We start from the raw sequence: 16,423 nt of genomic DNA, 5'->3' as shown, positions 1-16,423 counted from the left end.
CTTTCTTCTTCCTCTTCCGGACGCAATTTCGTCCCGCTACTAGTCCTACATCTCGAAGAGTTGCAGGACAAATTATTTATCAAAACGTGCGGTTTGATCGGGATCGGTGTGCTATTACTTTTCTCTACGGAATACAAATTTTTGGCGAAAAACTGCCCAAAATTTTGCATTGAAGTGAATGGGACGGCCGGAAAAAAATGAGCGAAAAAGAACAATAATTGGAGATTTTTAAACGTCTACTTCTCCAGCATAATTTCAGCTAGACTCCATTTAAACTTTAAACAGTAGACACAAGTCTTGTGTATTGGTGTATTAATCACACACACTTTGATCCTTTGACGTATCTCTCACAGAAAGAGAGAACCACGCACGCACACACACACACACACACACACACACAGACATATTTTGAGGTTAAAGGGCATAGGTTGCTGTATAAATAAATTACTAAATAACTTATAAATAACTTGAAAAGGAATGCTTGTTGTAGGTGTGCTCCTTGTATATAATATAGCATCATAACATTACTAGTATTAATTGTTTGAAATCTCTGAAGAATCTCATCATAGTGTACACACACCGGTAGCCCCAGTGGCCCTTTCAGAATTTCCCCAGAGGAAATTTTCTAGTTTAGTGTTTTTATCTAGTTTTTAGACACCTCTTTTTTGCAGTGTACATGCATTTGAGCAAAATACTGCACTGTAAACATATTTAAAATTGCAGTTTCATCATATCTGGTTAAGTGCACGGACCTATATGTGGCCCTGTGGTAGTGTCGATGAAAAATTGTGGCCCCCTGCAGCATTTAAGTTGCCCATCCCTGAGCTAATGTAATAGCCTTTTCCCTTGCCAGCGCTTACATCTTAGCTAACGTTCCTTTTATTATATTATTTTGTTTTTGTCCCTACAAGGTGTAAAAGCTTTAACTACAAGGGCTACACCCTCCAAATCTTTTCATAATAAGGTTAGTGAGCTAATGGTACACGTAAGCTGTTTTGTTTGGTTTGTTGATATTAGCATTAGCTAAAAAATCATATTGAACCATGTTGAACTGGCATCAGTTTCACCTTTCAAAATACACCTGAAGCTACATCAGTCAGCAAATATTTGTCTTCACCTGTTGTGTGGACATTGGCGTTAAGTAGGAACCAAAGGGATGTTTGCTTTTAGTTTAGATAAATATAGTAGAAGCAAAATATTAAGAATAAGTATGTAAAAACTACTATAAAACAGATGTGCGCTTCAGAGGGAGATGTTAAACTGTGTAATTATTTACAGCATGATTTAAGGGGTTGTTTTAATAATTTTCAGTTAAAAAAATGTATATAGAAAGCTATATGCCGCTGTCAGGTAATCTCTCTTCTTGATGTAGGAATATTCTGTTTATAAATCTTTTTCTCGTGTTATTGTAACTATTGTGGTTAAGTAACTGCTTGAAGGTCGTCTTTTGAATTTTGTTTTGTTTTAGTAAAGTCATGGACTATTTAAACAGATATATTGATTATTATCCCCACCCCCCTACCTTTTTAATTTAGTGATCATTTTTATCTGCATTGTGACAGATCGTCACCCATCTGCCTCGTCTGGAAAGCACTTTGGGTCAACTCCTGCTGTTTTTAGATGTGATAGAAAAATTAAATGACTCTTCCTTGAAGGGGACATTTTCCAGTAGATACCTGGTCTTTCAGAATAATTTATAATAACCTCATGGAATTTCACGAGTAAAGAAAAGAAGCTCTGCAACGTTATCGACTGTTCTGCAGCCTTTATTTACATATGAAAAACTTTGAGAAATGGCAAACATAAAAAAGAAAATAATTACAATCAGGTAGTCTTTTCACAGGTGTGAGTATAACCGGGATTTGTAATACTTCTATAATATTATAACCACAAAGCTCTCACATAACAAGTATTTATGCTTGGTCAAACTTGCACCTGTGTTTGAATATATGCCTCTCCGCTCATTCACTTCTGACAAAAACATGCAAAAAGGCAAATCAGTTGTTGCCTTCAAATTGTATTTTTTTATATGTAGAAAAAAATATTTTTTTTGACTTTTTATTTAAAGCCTATAGCCCAGTTAAAGGCCTCAGTAACGTGCATAAAACAAAGTGACAGAAAACACTCTTCTTCAGCTTTTGTGGGCCAATTCTAAATCAGGTCTTTGTGGCTAATGCACATGGCTCAATGATGTGATCTAACGCAGTGTCAGTTGGTGTAACCAGTAATTTTTTCCCATAAAAATCTGATTATATACAGGAAAATAAATGTGAACTAAAATAAGAAAAAAAATGCAATCCAGGGTTACATTGCAACATTATGGTATATAACACATTTTACATAACTTGTCAAAACTTTAGAAAAAAAATGGTTGTTTTTAGAATATGTTCTGCGCAATATTGAAAAAAATATGTAAATGTAGAAATACAAAAAAAAAAGTGATTTGATGTTTTTTAAAATATAGTAATTATATGTATAAGTCCACTTAAATACATTGTAGGTGGATGATGTATTTCATATTTATCATTTTTTTTGGTTACACCATTTGACATCTTGCCAATCCTTATTTGTCACTGACCCACATATATCCAAATTCACAAGTGAGTATAAGATATATAGAAACAGCATTGAATATGGCCTAAAAATCAAGTTTTTATCATAGTTCATGCTAGATTTATGCACCAACATCAACAAAAAAATAAAGGTCAGAAAGTTATATAATGATATGTAAAAAACAAAAAAAAACAACAAGAAGAAATGAAAGTGTCATCCAACTTCTGCCTCTTTATCCCTGAGGACACTTTCAGGCACAGTTTGTTCTGGCTTTGTAAATCACTCAGGTTTGTTTGTGCAAACATCCGTCTTCACGGCGTCCACGAGGAAACTGAGCTCGTTGCACAGCGTCTCGTAGCGGTACGCCATGCGGATCTGTGCCACGTTTGTCCGCCGGATGTCGTTTCCCTCCGGTCCGTCCTGTAGGTAGTTGGAACCAATGAAGTGTTTCTTCTCCTGTTGGGTGAAAAGGTACTGTTCAGTTCATCTTTTTTATTTCGAACATGTGCGAGTAACACAACAAAGTAAACTCAAAACAAAAATAGCGATAGTCAAAACAATATCCATAATGTGAACGTCCGAAAAGGAGTAGGATGAAGCATATGCTTATTTAAACCTACCCCTTCTCCACTACTCAATTAAAAAAATTTTTCCTAAACATACATATTAACATAGTACATATTTACAAAAAAATAGAAAATAAATAGATTAAATAAACAAATACATAAATAATTTATCATTTATGAAAACACCCGATTGTTAAAGCCCTTCTTCCTCCCTGTACCTCATGAAAACAACCTGGTCTCACAGAAATCCGTGAAATAGCCACGGATTTCGCTTAACTCAAAATCTGTGGAATAGCCACGGAATCGCTCAAATTTCCGTGAAACTGACACGGATTTCGCTACAATGCAAGTTAATGACAGTCATATCCCGTGGCTATTGGTTTGTTCCAAGTCACGTGACTTTCAAGGTCCCAGCGGTCAGAACAAAAAACATGGCGGACAGTTCTCTCATTTTTAGTGAAAAATCAATATTTTGACTCATAAAAATGGATTTTGATCACATTTGTAGCGAGAAATATATGTTTTATTTTCTAAATATTCACTCAGTGAATGTACATAATCACTTTGTATGTTGGAATAGCCACGGGATATGACTGTCATTACCTTGCATTGTAGCGAAATCCGTGTCAGTTTCACGGAAATTTGAGCGAATCCGTGGCTGTTCCACGGATTTAGAGTTAAGCGAAATCCGTTGCTATTTCACGGATTTCTGTGAGACCATGTTGCATGAAAACCATGTGTTTGTACTGCTTTTTAAACTGGATCATGCTTGGACATTGCTTGAGTCTGTTCCACAGCCTCACTCCACAAACTGAAGGACAAAAACTTTATAATGTTGTACGTGCCCGCTGATGTCTTACATTGAACTCACCCCTCAGATTATAACCCCCAACTCTGTAAAAAAAATCACTATTTTTGAATATTTCCAGGAAGTAGGTTGTTTATTGCTTTGTACATGATTTGTGCTAAACAGATAAACAGGTAAAACAGATAAAGGTATTGCAGATAATGCACATACTTAACAATCCTTCCTATAGATGTGGCAGGCTGTTTTAATCCACAACAGGTGACACTGACATGAGATAAATGGCTGTTAATGTGGTGGTTAAACTGTTCTGCTACTTTGTCATTCATTTTCATTTTGTGCCATTACCTAAACAGTTAGATTTATTATAGTGATATAGAATTTTACAGCTCTTTGGATAGCTGTGGCTGTTATTGTACAGTTAAAAAGAGGAAGAGCGTCTCATTATAATGCAGGTGGGGCAATTTTACCTTATGACAGATGGATCTGTGTTGACAAGAGAAGAAACTGTAGTGATGCCAAAGATATATTTGAGGCTCGGACTTGGAGATATAATGATACAGGTGCATCTCAATAAATTAGAATATCATAGAAACGTTTATTTATGCAAGTAATTAAATTCAAAAGTGGGAATAACACATTATATAGATCCATTACACACAGAATGAAATATTTAATGTCTTAATTTATTCAATTTCTTCTAATTATAATGATAATAGCGTACATTTAACGAAGACCTAAAATTCAGTGTCTCAGAAAATTTTCTAATATTACAAAAGAGCAATTTAAAAAAGTATGTTTAATATGGAAATGTTGTCCACTGAAAAGTATATCCATCTATATGTCTCAATACTTGGTTGGGGCTGTTTGACTTGAACTACTGGAAATGGACTTCTCCATTATATTCTAATTTATTGAGAAGCACCTGTATACATGTTGTTGTTTTATAACAACAATGTTTTATAAATCCTGTATCGTCATCCTAACTGTAGCAGCTGACTGAGCCAAAAACAAAGCGTGACTGTACCTGATGTGAGAGACCACTCTGCAGCACGCTGTTTCTGGCGATCTCACACAGATCACAGGTGCTTAGCTTCCACAGCTGTGCTGCGATGGCGTACTCCTCCATCAAGGCCTCCTGAAATGGTTTAAAGGAACATTTGTTACACATCGCTACCACTATAATTTAAGCGATATTGTAAATTTCAGAATTCGGTGTGTATGTATTAAATCATGTTTCATTAGGTGAGGTTCTGCACAAGACATTGGCCGTCTTTATCAAACGAGCGTAGAAACGAGCGCAGATCTGATCGTATATTTCGTCTTACGACAGGGTTCACGTGTGATTTAACGATCATATTTCTCCAATCACAGCGTGAGAGTGATCGGCTGTTGATAATTGTGGCGGCTGGAAACAAGCGTCATTTAAATACCACGCCCTAATATATACCCAATTCAGAAGGCTTGCATCCAGAATTTACGACACAGAAGGGCGCAATACGGCCAGAAAGAGGATTTTTTTTAATATATAATAATAACAACAGGAGGACATAGACATTTCATAGAAATTCGCAGCGATGGAGGTTTGTGAAATAAAAGTACTTATAGTTATATACTCAAACAACTTCCCTAAAGAAGAGGAATTTCTCATAGGCAGAAAGTGAAACGCTGATGTCCAACAGCTGCAACACAACAAACTGGTTTTGTTTAGCCGCATAAAAAGTGAAAAGGAAGGAAATCAGTGGTGCTGTCAGCAGAGTAGCAGTGGACTATTTAACTCCCGGTGAGGTTGGAATATTTCATTTGTACATTGTGATATATTTAAAGCTTATGAGCTGAGACCAGCAGTGAGATCTGATCGTACCCTCCACTCACGTCCAAATTGATAAATGCCGAGCCTTGCGTGAAAATGATCGTACGCCAACTTTACGCTTACTTTCTGTCGTACCCTCGTTTAATAAATGAGGGCCAATGTGCTTATACTGGTACTACTACTACGGGCCAGCCGTGGCTCAGTTGGTAGAGCGGGTTGCCCCCTGATCGGATGGTTGGTGGTTCGATCCCTGACCATGGCAGCCTACATGTTGAAGTATCCTTGAGCAAGATACTGAACCCCAAATTGCTCCCGATGCTGCGTTCATCGGTGTGAGAATGAATTCCCGATGGTGGCAGTTTAGGGTAGCCTCTGCCACCAGTATGAATGTGTGTGTGAACGGGTGAATGAGCTCAGTCTGTAGTATAAAGCGCTTTGAGTGGTCGCAAGGCGACTAGAAAAGCACTATATAAGTGCAGGTCCGTTAACCATCCATTCATCTACCATTACCACAGTAATCTCCAAACTAGTGTCACCAAGACAATTCTTAAATCTGCTGTGTTTTGTGTATAAATTGATTGTGATGGTGAGGGAATGTAACGATCATGTGATTTGATTGTGCTTGCAGTGTTCTGACCTTAGTGTAGTGGAACTGCATGGGGTCGTCGGTGGACAGAGACACTCGCAGGCCTTTCTGTAGAAACTCTCTGAGAGGGTTCTTGGAGTACTGCAGGAACAGGCTGTTGTTGCTCAGCGGGGACATGGCGATGGGGACCTGAGCCAGGTAGTACAAGTACTGCAGCACGGGACTCTGGGGGGGAGGAGGAGGAGGGGTGGTGTGAGAACTGCTACTGGTGGTCATGAAGGAAATTAAAGAAATAATATGCAAATTTTACTGTACTGCAGAGTTAACTAAAACTAAAACAGCTGACCTGTGCTGCAACTGCAATATGAACAGAGTGCTGCCTACAGAACTGCTAATCATATTTAAGAATTTATATCAATAAAAGTAAACTATTTCCAAGCTCAGAATTTACTGAACGTTGCTTTCTCATTTATATATTCCAAGCATTTCAAGATGAGGTAATTTGTCCCCTGGAGTAATAGTTTTTCTTTCTGTCATAATTAAGAGAAAAGTTCCAATTAAAACAAGAAAACCGTTGTGGACTTTGTGCATTAGAGCTGCAAGAATTAGTCAACTAATCGATTAGTCCTTTGAATAATTGCAAACTTTATTGAGAATGGATTGATTGTGAAAATGTCCTTCGTTTTCATCTTTGTCAACTTTTTTCATACGTAAACCTTTTAGTCGATATGAAATCTATTTCATCTATCTGGTTTTATGATTTAATAACCTTATTGGGGCTGAGATGGATAAGACAAATGAAAAAAAGGAAACATTTATTGTGACCTTATTGAATCTCGCTCCCAACAAATACCCCATTACAAAAAACTAAAACTAACACTGAAACTAATAAAAACTAAACTAAAACTAAGCATTTTCCAAAAAATAAAAACTAGCAAACTCACTCTAAAAACTAATTAAAACTAACTGAATTTGAAAACAAAAATTGACAACGAAATTAAAACCAAAACTAATGAAAAATCCAAAACTATTAAAAAGAGTGATCCGAGCCCAGTGTGAGTTGAGGACTGACCTTCTTCAGGTTGAGTCCATGAGAGATGTTGTCCGCCAGCAGGAAGGCAGTGACCAGGTGAGTGATGGAGCCGGCCTCGCCACAGTGAGGACGGAACTGGAAGGTGTTCAGTCCTCGCTCCCTGTGGAGAGAAAAATAATGATGCTGTATAATAATGACACCTTCCAACTATACAACTATATATACCAGTTTATAACATTCCTGGTGTTTACATCCTGGGCTTACTGCAAAAAAAAAGACAAACAGTAGATCAGGCTGGAAATTTTGACTTTTCATTATTCTGGGTTCGACAGTTACTGGTTTGAAAAGTTTAGAGTATGTCAGGTATGTTTTCGTGAAAAAATACACCCAACGGTGTATTTTTTTTTATCATAGAAAGAAAGTGTAAAAACGTGCCTTATCATCAAAATTTAAACTTTCAACAGATCATAGTTTCCGAAAGTGTCCGTTAGAAAAAGGAACCAAATCAAAGCTTAAAAATGTGATATTTCTGTTAAACTCACGTTATTCTACATGTCTCTTGAAGACATATTTGTTGCATTGGTGACATTTAAATATTGCTGTTACAGGTTGTGTTTGAAGCTATAAAACCAGGATTAATGCATGCAGAAACTTGCAGGACTTACTTGCGCAGGTTGTTGAGCACCATGACGTTGGCGTACATGTAGAACAGGTAGTAGGTGTACGGAGGGTTGTCGTCTGTGGTCCAGGCTTCAGGTTTCGGGCTTTTGTAAGAGAACATGTGATCGCTGTGTTTGGACTCGTCGTCCACGCTGTCAAATCCCGTCACCTACAGGACAACAAGGATTACGTCAGCAGATGTGTGAATTTTTTGTCTTTGTCTGCTCAGCAGGGTTGGGTCGGTTTAAACGTTGGTTTAAACTGGTTTAATATGAAGCTAAAATGTTTCCTTAATGGCTCTTAAAGACTCTGCCATGTCTCATCTTGTCACCTCAAAAAACATGAGAACTTTCTGGCGAAAGTAATAATCTCTTAATATTTAATCATGGATACCGTTGTTTTCCCATACGGATAAAACAACAACAGAAAATGCAAATATTTCTTCAACAACTTTACTTTGACAGCCATAAATATACCTTAGTGTATGTGTGGAAATCACTGTATTTAGTGCCACAACGCTGTAGACACAAGTTGCTGATGGCGCCTACTTTTAAATGAACGCCAAAACTTTTGTAATAGACTGGAACGGTCAAATTGTAAATCAACCCATATCTACTCTGCTCTACAAAGCCTAACTGCAGTAACTACATTTTTGGTCGAAATTAAGTTATAACTAAAATTAACTCCTTGATGTCTGTTTTACGCCGTGACGAAGTACGAAGTTTTAGATTTCAATTTTGCTTTATTTCAGAGAAATAATGATATAAGAATTTCAGTAACTACAAAATTCAACTCAAAACCAAAGCAAACTAACAGCAAACTTTCAAACAAAATCAGTTTGAAAACGTCTATTCACTGAAAACAAAATATAAAAGCTGAAAGAAGACAACAACATTGTTGTTACTGCACTCTGTTTTTGCATTACTATTACAACCTTTTACAGCAATGCAAAACCAGTGCAGTAACTACTTTTTTTTAGTTTTTGTCAGGATTTTTTAGCATAAAAATGACATCAAACTTTAAAGCAGTTTTTCGCAGTTTTACACTTTGCTAGTTACTGCAGTTAGGCTTTGTAGGGCAGTCTCGCTCAGTCTGTTCCCAAAGAAACATCAATAAATATCACTAAATACTCAGAGTAAAAAGTTCAGTTTCCTGTTTGTTACAGATTCCACCTTTTCATAGAAGTACTTACATATTTCAAGAACACGTGTGTTGCTTTGTGCTTCTGTGGATTGACTGTGGCCTCAAAGAGCGGCAGGAAAATGTTCTCCAGCATCTTGGCGTAGTGTGGTACCAACTTCTTAGACTTGAAAATGTCGCTGAAAGACAGAAAAAGAAATCAAATAGGTCATCTTCCTGTACAAACAACACAAACATCCGAAGCATTCATTTGCTTATTTAGAATGTCTCTGTTAAGTAATGTGATTATTTCTTAACTTGATTGTGAGTTGCTAATGCTAAATTGGACACAATATTTTGGTTTAAATAAAATTAATGTTAATCTGAAATAAACTACCTGAACTTCCTCACTTATTTAAAAGAGGAAACTGTATAACAATCATGAAGAGGATTTATTGGCTGTAAAATTTAAATACACCCAGACTCCCTAGTGTTTATAGAACGTGTTTGTTTTATTGTAAGGAATGTGCCGGCTGTCTCTCAGTGTTTCACTGAGCACTTACTAGATCCTGGGAACTTGGATCATCCATCTCATGTTGGGCGAGTGGACCTTATGCTGGATGAACCAGTTTGCGAGGCTCTCCCACTCGCTGGCAGAGCGTCCGTATATGGACAGACGGGGCTCAGTGTGCTGGTACTTACTCTCCTCCAGCTCTTTGGCCACTTCCTATAAAACAGACACCAAACCACAGGACGTTGGTGTTGTGTCTTCATAAAGCAGAAATTAACATTTAGTCTCTCACTAGACTATTTCTTAATACCAGCAGACCGATTTATTGTATTTTATATTCCAGTTAAACATTATAGACAGAAAATAAACTTTTTGTCCTGTAGTAACAGTTCAGTTCTGCACCACCAGTGGGTGCAAGACATCTACAACCTCTAACAAACCAGTTCTAACAGATGGTTCAAGTCGTTGGTGTTCTTCCACAAAATACACTGAAGATAAAACAGATTTGCACAAAAACACAACACAAACATGTTTTTGAGGAGAAAGAAAAACACTTTTCCAAGTTCCCCAAAGGGTCATGAATATTGGGGGAAAAAGAATAATTGATATCATACATTCTCCATGTATTATACATCCAGCCTCTCCTCTCTGCTCTGTGTAAGCAGCCTCTCCTGTCCTCTCCTCTCTGCTCGGTGTAAACAGCCTCTCCTGTCCTGTCCTCTCCTCTCTGCTCTGTGTAAGCAGCCTCTCCTGTCCTCTCCTCTCTGCTCTGTGTAAACAGCCTCTCCTGTCCTCTCCTCTCTGCTCTGTGTAAACAGATTTTCAGTGAATATTTGTCACGTGACCGTTGGTCTCAGCAGAATCAATCATGTCTTCAGTGTCTCTGAGGAGCAGAATTTAATGTTTTTAACAGGATCTGGTTTGTGCAAACGTTTTGTTTTAAGCGATGTTTTAAATGACACATGTAGAATAAAGTGATTTTAATTATAAGCTTTGTTTTGGTTACTTATTTTACAGTTTCTTTATATGATGTATTTTTCACAATTTATTTTTATAGAGAAAACATACATTTTTGGGGTTCAGATAGTATACTCAATGTTCTGTCTTTGTACTGTTTTAAATATGTATATATTTCACAAAGGTTTTGCAAATTTTTGCATTCATTATTCACATCAATTATGGAATTGAGGGTTATAGCATCATGAAGAAAAAAACAGGGATGCGTCAACTTTATTACATCACTGGATCCTGTTAAAAATATTTCATCTCAGCTGTACTTTAAAAAAAAAAAAATAGTAAGGAAACAACTAAATTTAACTTGAACACCAGCTTGGTACAGCCAGAGTATTTTTTTAATACATATTTTGTTGATTATTCCCTTTTTCACTGCAGACATTTTATTTTAATATCTCTGTCTCAGTCAGTCATGAAAGAATGACACTGAGCATGAAAGTGAAGCAGCCAAATAGAATTCTACCATAATAAATTTCATTATTTACATGTGTGACTTTCCTTCTGTGGCAGGTCAAAATCTCTTCAGTTAAAAAAAAAACCTATAACAACTTCACAGATATCATTTCTGTTCATTCATGGAGTTTGAACCTTCAGCCTTAGCAGGAATCTAATTGGACTACATAAATGAATACCTTTTAGGTGTTACAGGACTTAAACTGGTACTACACCTTGATGAGACGTGCAAAGTATTCCCCCTTGATGTCGTTGTCTGTTTTCAAGTAAATCTCCCGCAGCTCGCTGGCTCCCACGGGGTTGTACTTGGAGTTGAATTTGTCGAACCGATGAAATGTTTGTCTTCCCTAGAAGAGGAATACGTGAGAGAGGGTGAATCTCATGCACTGATGATCACAATCTCATTCCAACAAAGTGACTGTACTGATTATTTTCAGATTACACATTAAGAGGACCTTGCATGGAATATAAAACATGATTGCGTAACACCGCACGATGTGCACGAACACCCATAATTGCATCCTTGTGTCAATAAGCACAGGTTACAGAAATGTGCTGAAAATAATTCTTAGCAGACACACGGAGTTATGATGTGATTACCTGATCTATTTCCTTCAAGGACATTGTATTTTTAGATTAATGAAACAAGTTAAAATTGGCAGAAATGTCACTGGATTCGTTTCAGTTTTGCTTTTGTTCTTACAGCGTGCACGTCCAGAGAGTCCACGGTGAGGTCGTACGGGTCCATGTGCAGTTTCTTGAAGACTTCGTTGAGCGTGATCTTCCGACCGCCCTTCTCCAGGACCACGCGATTGGCGTCCCTCTCGTACGTGGTCTTTATAAATTTCAGCAGATGCCTCTGGTTCATGCAAGCAGCAGCGTGTATGTGTGTGTCCACCTGTGTTTGACGTGAAGCAGATGGTGAAGATGTGCACGACTTTATTTGACAAGTTAACACATAAACTTCAGTTTATTCAGAGTGAAGGCACTAAAGTTAAAAAATAACTTTTGAGATATGCCTTAAGTGTCAACAGCAAGATTTCTGGGAAACTTTGTTGATGACAGCTTGAGTTGGAAAGCACAAATACACAGCAAAAAAAATAAGCAAATCTAAAGGTATAATTAAGAGGATTAGTAATCTGGTAACTACAAACTGTCTTAATACACTTTATTCAACATGGTCTCACAGGAATCCGTGAAATAGCCACGGATTTGCTTAACTCAAAATCCGTGAAATAGCCACGGAATCGCTCAAATTTCCGTGAAACTGACACGGATTCCGCTACAATACAATGCAAGTTAATGACAGTCATATCCCGTGGCTATTCCAACATACAAAGTGATTATGCACATTCACTGAGTGAATATTTAGAAAATAAAACATATATTTCTCGCTAGAAATGTGAACAAAATCCATTTTTATGCAGAAACTAAGTCAAAATATTGATTTTTTTCACTAAAAATGAGAGAACTGTCCGCCATGTTTTTTGTTCAGACCGCCGGGACCTTGAAAGTCATGTGACTTGGAACACGAATAGCCACGGGATATGACATGTCATTAACTTGCATTGTAGCGAAATCCGTGTCAGTTTCACGGAAATTTGAGTGATTCCGTGGCTATTCCACGGATTTTGAGTTAAGCGAATCCGTGGCTATTTCACGGATTCCTGTGAGACCAGGTTCACTTTATTATAGTTTAATTTATCCATATCTTTCATATTGTAATATAGTTTGGGCAAGCACCTTTCCTACTACACTCCATAGAATTTTGGTTCTTCAAAAATGTTTTGTTAGGATGGCAACCCGATCTGAGTCACACACCCCTTTTTCAGAAACTCCAATTACTTACTGTTCATGACATCAATATTTCTCAAATATGTGTTTTTATTTTTAAGGTGTATTCAGATCATGAAAACTTTCCAAAGCACTTTAAGACTTATTTTAAATGTAATTCTCCGGTTCACTCTTATCCAATGCGTCAATCTTTAGATCTTCATCCTCCAACATCTTTAAAATGTTTCAAAAGATGTCTAAAAGCTCATTTAACTGTTGTTTTAAAATTAATTAATTCTAATTCACATACATATACACTCTTATAATATGTTCATTTTTGTTTTTCATTGTTTTTGTTATTGTCATTATAACTTGTTGACGTTTTTCTATTATCAGTTTATTACTTTTTAATAACTACGAAATTTTAGGTGGAGGCTTTAAATAAGCCCATCTGGGTTTTCTGCCTCTCCCTACACTTTACATTATATGTTATATTTGTAATTTAATGTAATACTAATTGTGCAAATAAAATAAACCTAAACCTAAACTTCAGCTGCAGGGGGACTGCCATTCAGAGGAAAAGCTCAGGCTGACTCAGATAAACTGTATTACATCATTGTTAATACAGAGTTCATAGGGAGTTACTAATTGTTTACATGCTGAGCTAAATGGAAAAATACCAACCAACCTTCCTGACGTTGTAGAAGTCTCTGTGTGGAACGCTCTTCAGCTCTTTGAGCTCTGCCATTTCATTCAGCATCTCATGGAGGTAAAATTTAGAGGACAAGAAGTTCAACCGTCTGTGGCAGTAGGTTTTCCTGTGAGGTGACACAAGATTATAATAAATGTGAGACTTGAGACTTTAAGGATCTTATTTTTTTCTTATCTTACTGGCAGCAATAAAACCCTTTACTGGGCAAAGAACCATATTTGGTAACTTCAGCGGACATCCTAAATATGGTCCCCATGCCTCGCCATGAGGTCATAGAACCACATGGATTTCTCCAACTAATCAGTGAAGATCAGGCTACGTTACAGATATTGGTACCATCGCATCTAACCAATCAGTATAATAATGATAATATAATAATAATAATAATAATAATAACTCAATTGACCCTAATTTGCAACATAAAAATGAAACATTTTCAAAAAAAAGGCACAAATGTAAAAGTCTTGAAATGTCCTCTATAACACTTTGGGGTTGGAATTTTCAAATTCTAAGTATTTTATTGAATGCGCCATAAAGGGTTAAAAATCACAACTTTGTTTCACAGCCAAAACAAAAAGACCATTGAAGTAAAAACAGACTCATATTCCAGTTAAGAGAGTTGGAAATAATCAGAAAACAAAGTTTTACAGATGGTTCACTCTGTAGATTCTTCTTATTTTAATTTCTTTCAACAATCACTTTGTGTAGATAATGTTGGCATTAAGAATGTCAGCAATGCTTTTGAAAAATAAACATATTTGGTGCAACCAATAACTGAATGGCATTAAGTATTTCTTCCTAATTACATCTCCAGTATCAAGCAATGGCAGCATAAATGTGTGCTTAAGTCACAAATGTAAAAGTCTTGAAATGTCCTCTATAACACTTTAGGGTTGGAATTTTCAAATTCTAAGTATTTATTGAGTGCGCCATAAAAGGTTGAAAATTATTTGTGTACTCACGTCGGGCCGTCGGCAATCATTGCGAGGACGTGGCTCAGGTCGATGGCAAAGGTCTCGAGGTCGGGGTAAGGGAGGCTGCGAGGCTGCTGTTGCTTCAGGGCCTCCGCGTTGTTGTAAACATGAACTATGCCGTCCTTCATCTGCAGCTCGTAGTTCAGGTCCTCGGGAATACCCTCCATGGAGTACGGGTCCTCCCCTTCATGGGGGCACGGCAAGATGTCTGCAGAGGATGGGAGTTCATAAACAAAACAGCAAATAAGGAAAAGTCACAGTCATTCAGACTTTAAACTAGGGCTGGGCGATATGGACCAAAAGTCATATCCCGATATATTTAGGCTGAATATCGATATACGATGTATATCACGATATTTTTATCGTTAAGTGAGAGCAAATGTTCAGTCAAAGTCAAAGCCAAATATGACATGTCACAAGTTTTATTGAAACCGTTTATTCAAGTGAACATAAATACTGTATAACAACAGGAGTACCTTTTTTTTATTAAATCAAAAGTCTATTAAGTGCACATTTAAATAAAAAAAGATCTTAAATAAAATAAGCCTATGAAATAAAATAGGACAATCATTTTCTGAAATAAATACATTTATAGAAGTAAAGAATAGAGGACATTACAAAATAACTAAATATGAAAAACCCTAGTAAGGGTATAATTTATAGATTAAAAAAAAGAAAAAAGTTTGAACTATACCGATATAAGCGATATGGTCAAATTCCATATCACATTTAATATATATATCGATATATCGCCCAGCCCAACTTTAAACAGTGCTTTACAAGAGGAACTAGTTACATGGACAAAAAACGTGATATCATGAGAAATATTCAAATACTCCATTTTCATTGTAACGGTTAAAATTGTAGCTTCAACTTTTTATCAATGAATCTTTGATAAATGATTTAAATGAGAGAATTTAATGTCCATCTAGGCCATAATAGTACTCCTAAACTTTGTAAATGGGGACAAATGAATGGGACTTTAACTTCTGTAACTAGGTACTCCTAAAATAGCCTCTCTCATGTCACATCATTATTATTCGAGCAGGAATAAAAACCAGACAAAAAATAGGAATATTTATTTCATCAAGTGCCCTAAAGCCCCTACCTGGCATGATCTCATCCTCCACACGCCACTTCTCATTTTCAGCGCTTCGTAGAAATTGGGCAGTGATCCTGGGGAACTGGTGGTAGGCCAGCCGGCAGTATTTCTCTCTGATGAACAGGGCCCCGAGGAGACTTTTGGCTGCCTGCTCATAATCCTCAACTGTAATCTGGAAAAGTCATGAAAAAGTTTGTTAGTTTTGTACCCATTTTTCAGTTCAGGGAGATGTGTGAAGATACAGTTCTATGTTCTATGTGTAGTTGCGTGCTGAGTGTTACTCCTGCTTACCCCTGCACAGTAATCTCCGCTGATGGTCACTCTCTGGAAGTCTGGAAAGCTCTCTGGGGGCTCTGGTGTGGTTGGGGAGAGCACTGGGGTAACCCCAGACTGGACCCAGTCCGCCTTGGGAGGTAACTGCAGAGACACTGACTGTGAACGCTTCAACATGAAACTCTTCCTCCTGGTGAAACACAGAAGAAGAAGATGGTTAATGGACCTGCACTTATATAACGCTTTTCTAGTCGCTTTGTGACCACTCAAAGCTCTTTACACTACAGACTGCGCTCATTCACCCGTTCACACACACATTCATACTGGTGGCAGAGGCTACACTAAATGGTGCCACCTGCCACCATTGGGAATTCATTCACACACCGATGAACGCAGCATTGGGAGCAATCTGGGGTTCAGTATCTTGCTCAAGGATACTTCGACATGTAGGCTGCCATTGTCAGGGATCGAACCAC

At 37.2% G+C, this 16,423-nt stretch overlaps 1 protein-coding gene and 1 long non-coding RNA gene across 2 annotated transcripts in view; one reads left to right on the top strand and one right to left on the bottom strand.

Annotated features, from left to right (window-relative positions):
• Positions 1-1,751: 1,751 nt before the first annotated feature.
• Positions 1,752-16,423, bottom strand: part of LOC131973833 (AMP deaminase 3-like) — a 34,128-nt gene continuing 19,456 nt past the window's right edge. Inside the window, exons 4-16 of the mRNA XM_059335928.1 lie at positions 15,966-16,137; positions 15,681-15,846; positions 14,561-14,780; positions 13,575-13,704; positions 11,817-12,011; positions 11,329-11,460; positions 9,699-9,862; positions 9,209-9,335; positions 8,022-8,185; positions 7,396-7,516; positions 6,375-6,548; positions 4,952-5,062; positions 1,752-3,009 (exon numbers count right to left, since the gene is read on the bottom strand). Of these exons, the coding sequence (XP_059191911.1) occupies positions 2,833-3,009; positions 4,952-5,062; positions 6,375-6,548; positions 7,396-7,516; positions 8,022-8,185; positions 9,209-9,335; positions 9,699-9,862; positions 11,329-11,460; positions 11,817-12,011; positions 13,575-13,704; positions 14,561-14,780; positions 15,681-15,846; positions 15,966-16,137 (2,053 nt within the window). The 3' untranslated portion in view covers positions 1,752-2,832. The remainder of the gene's footprint in view (positions 3,010-4,951; positions 5,063-6,374; positions 6,549-7,395; positions 7,517-8,021; positions 8,186-9,208; positions 9,336-9,698; positions 9,863-11,328; positions 11,461-11,816; positions 12,012-13,574; positions 13,705-14,560; positions 14,781-15,680; positions 15,847-15,965; positions 16,138-16,423) is intronic.
• LOC131973838 (uncharacterized) overlaps positions 6,426-16,423 on the top strand; it is a 62,317-nt gene continuing 52,319 nt past the window's right edge. Inside the window, exons 1-2 of the long non-coding RNA XR_009394593.1 lie at positions 6,426-6,521; positions 11,819-11,939. This is a non-coding gene — a long non-coding RNA (uncharacterized LOC131973838). The remainder of the gene's footprint in view (positions 6,522-11,818; positions 11,940-16,423) is intronic.

The sequence above is a fragment of the Centropristis striata genome, chromosome 6, assembly GCF_030273125.1.
Source record: "Centropristis striata isolate RG_2023a ecotype Rhode Island chromosome 6, C.striata_1.0, whole genome shotgun sequence".
Lineage (NCBI taxonomy): Eukaryota > Metazoa > Chordata > Actinopteri > Perciformes > Serranidae > Centropristis > Centropristis striata.
The sequence above is the reverse complement of the archived record's forward strand: the minus strand, read 5'-3'. Positions and strand labels throughout refer to the sequence as shown.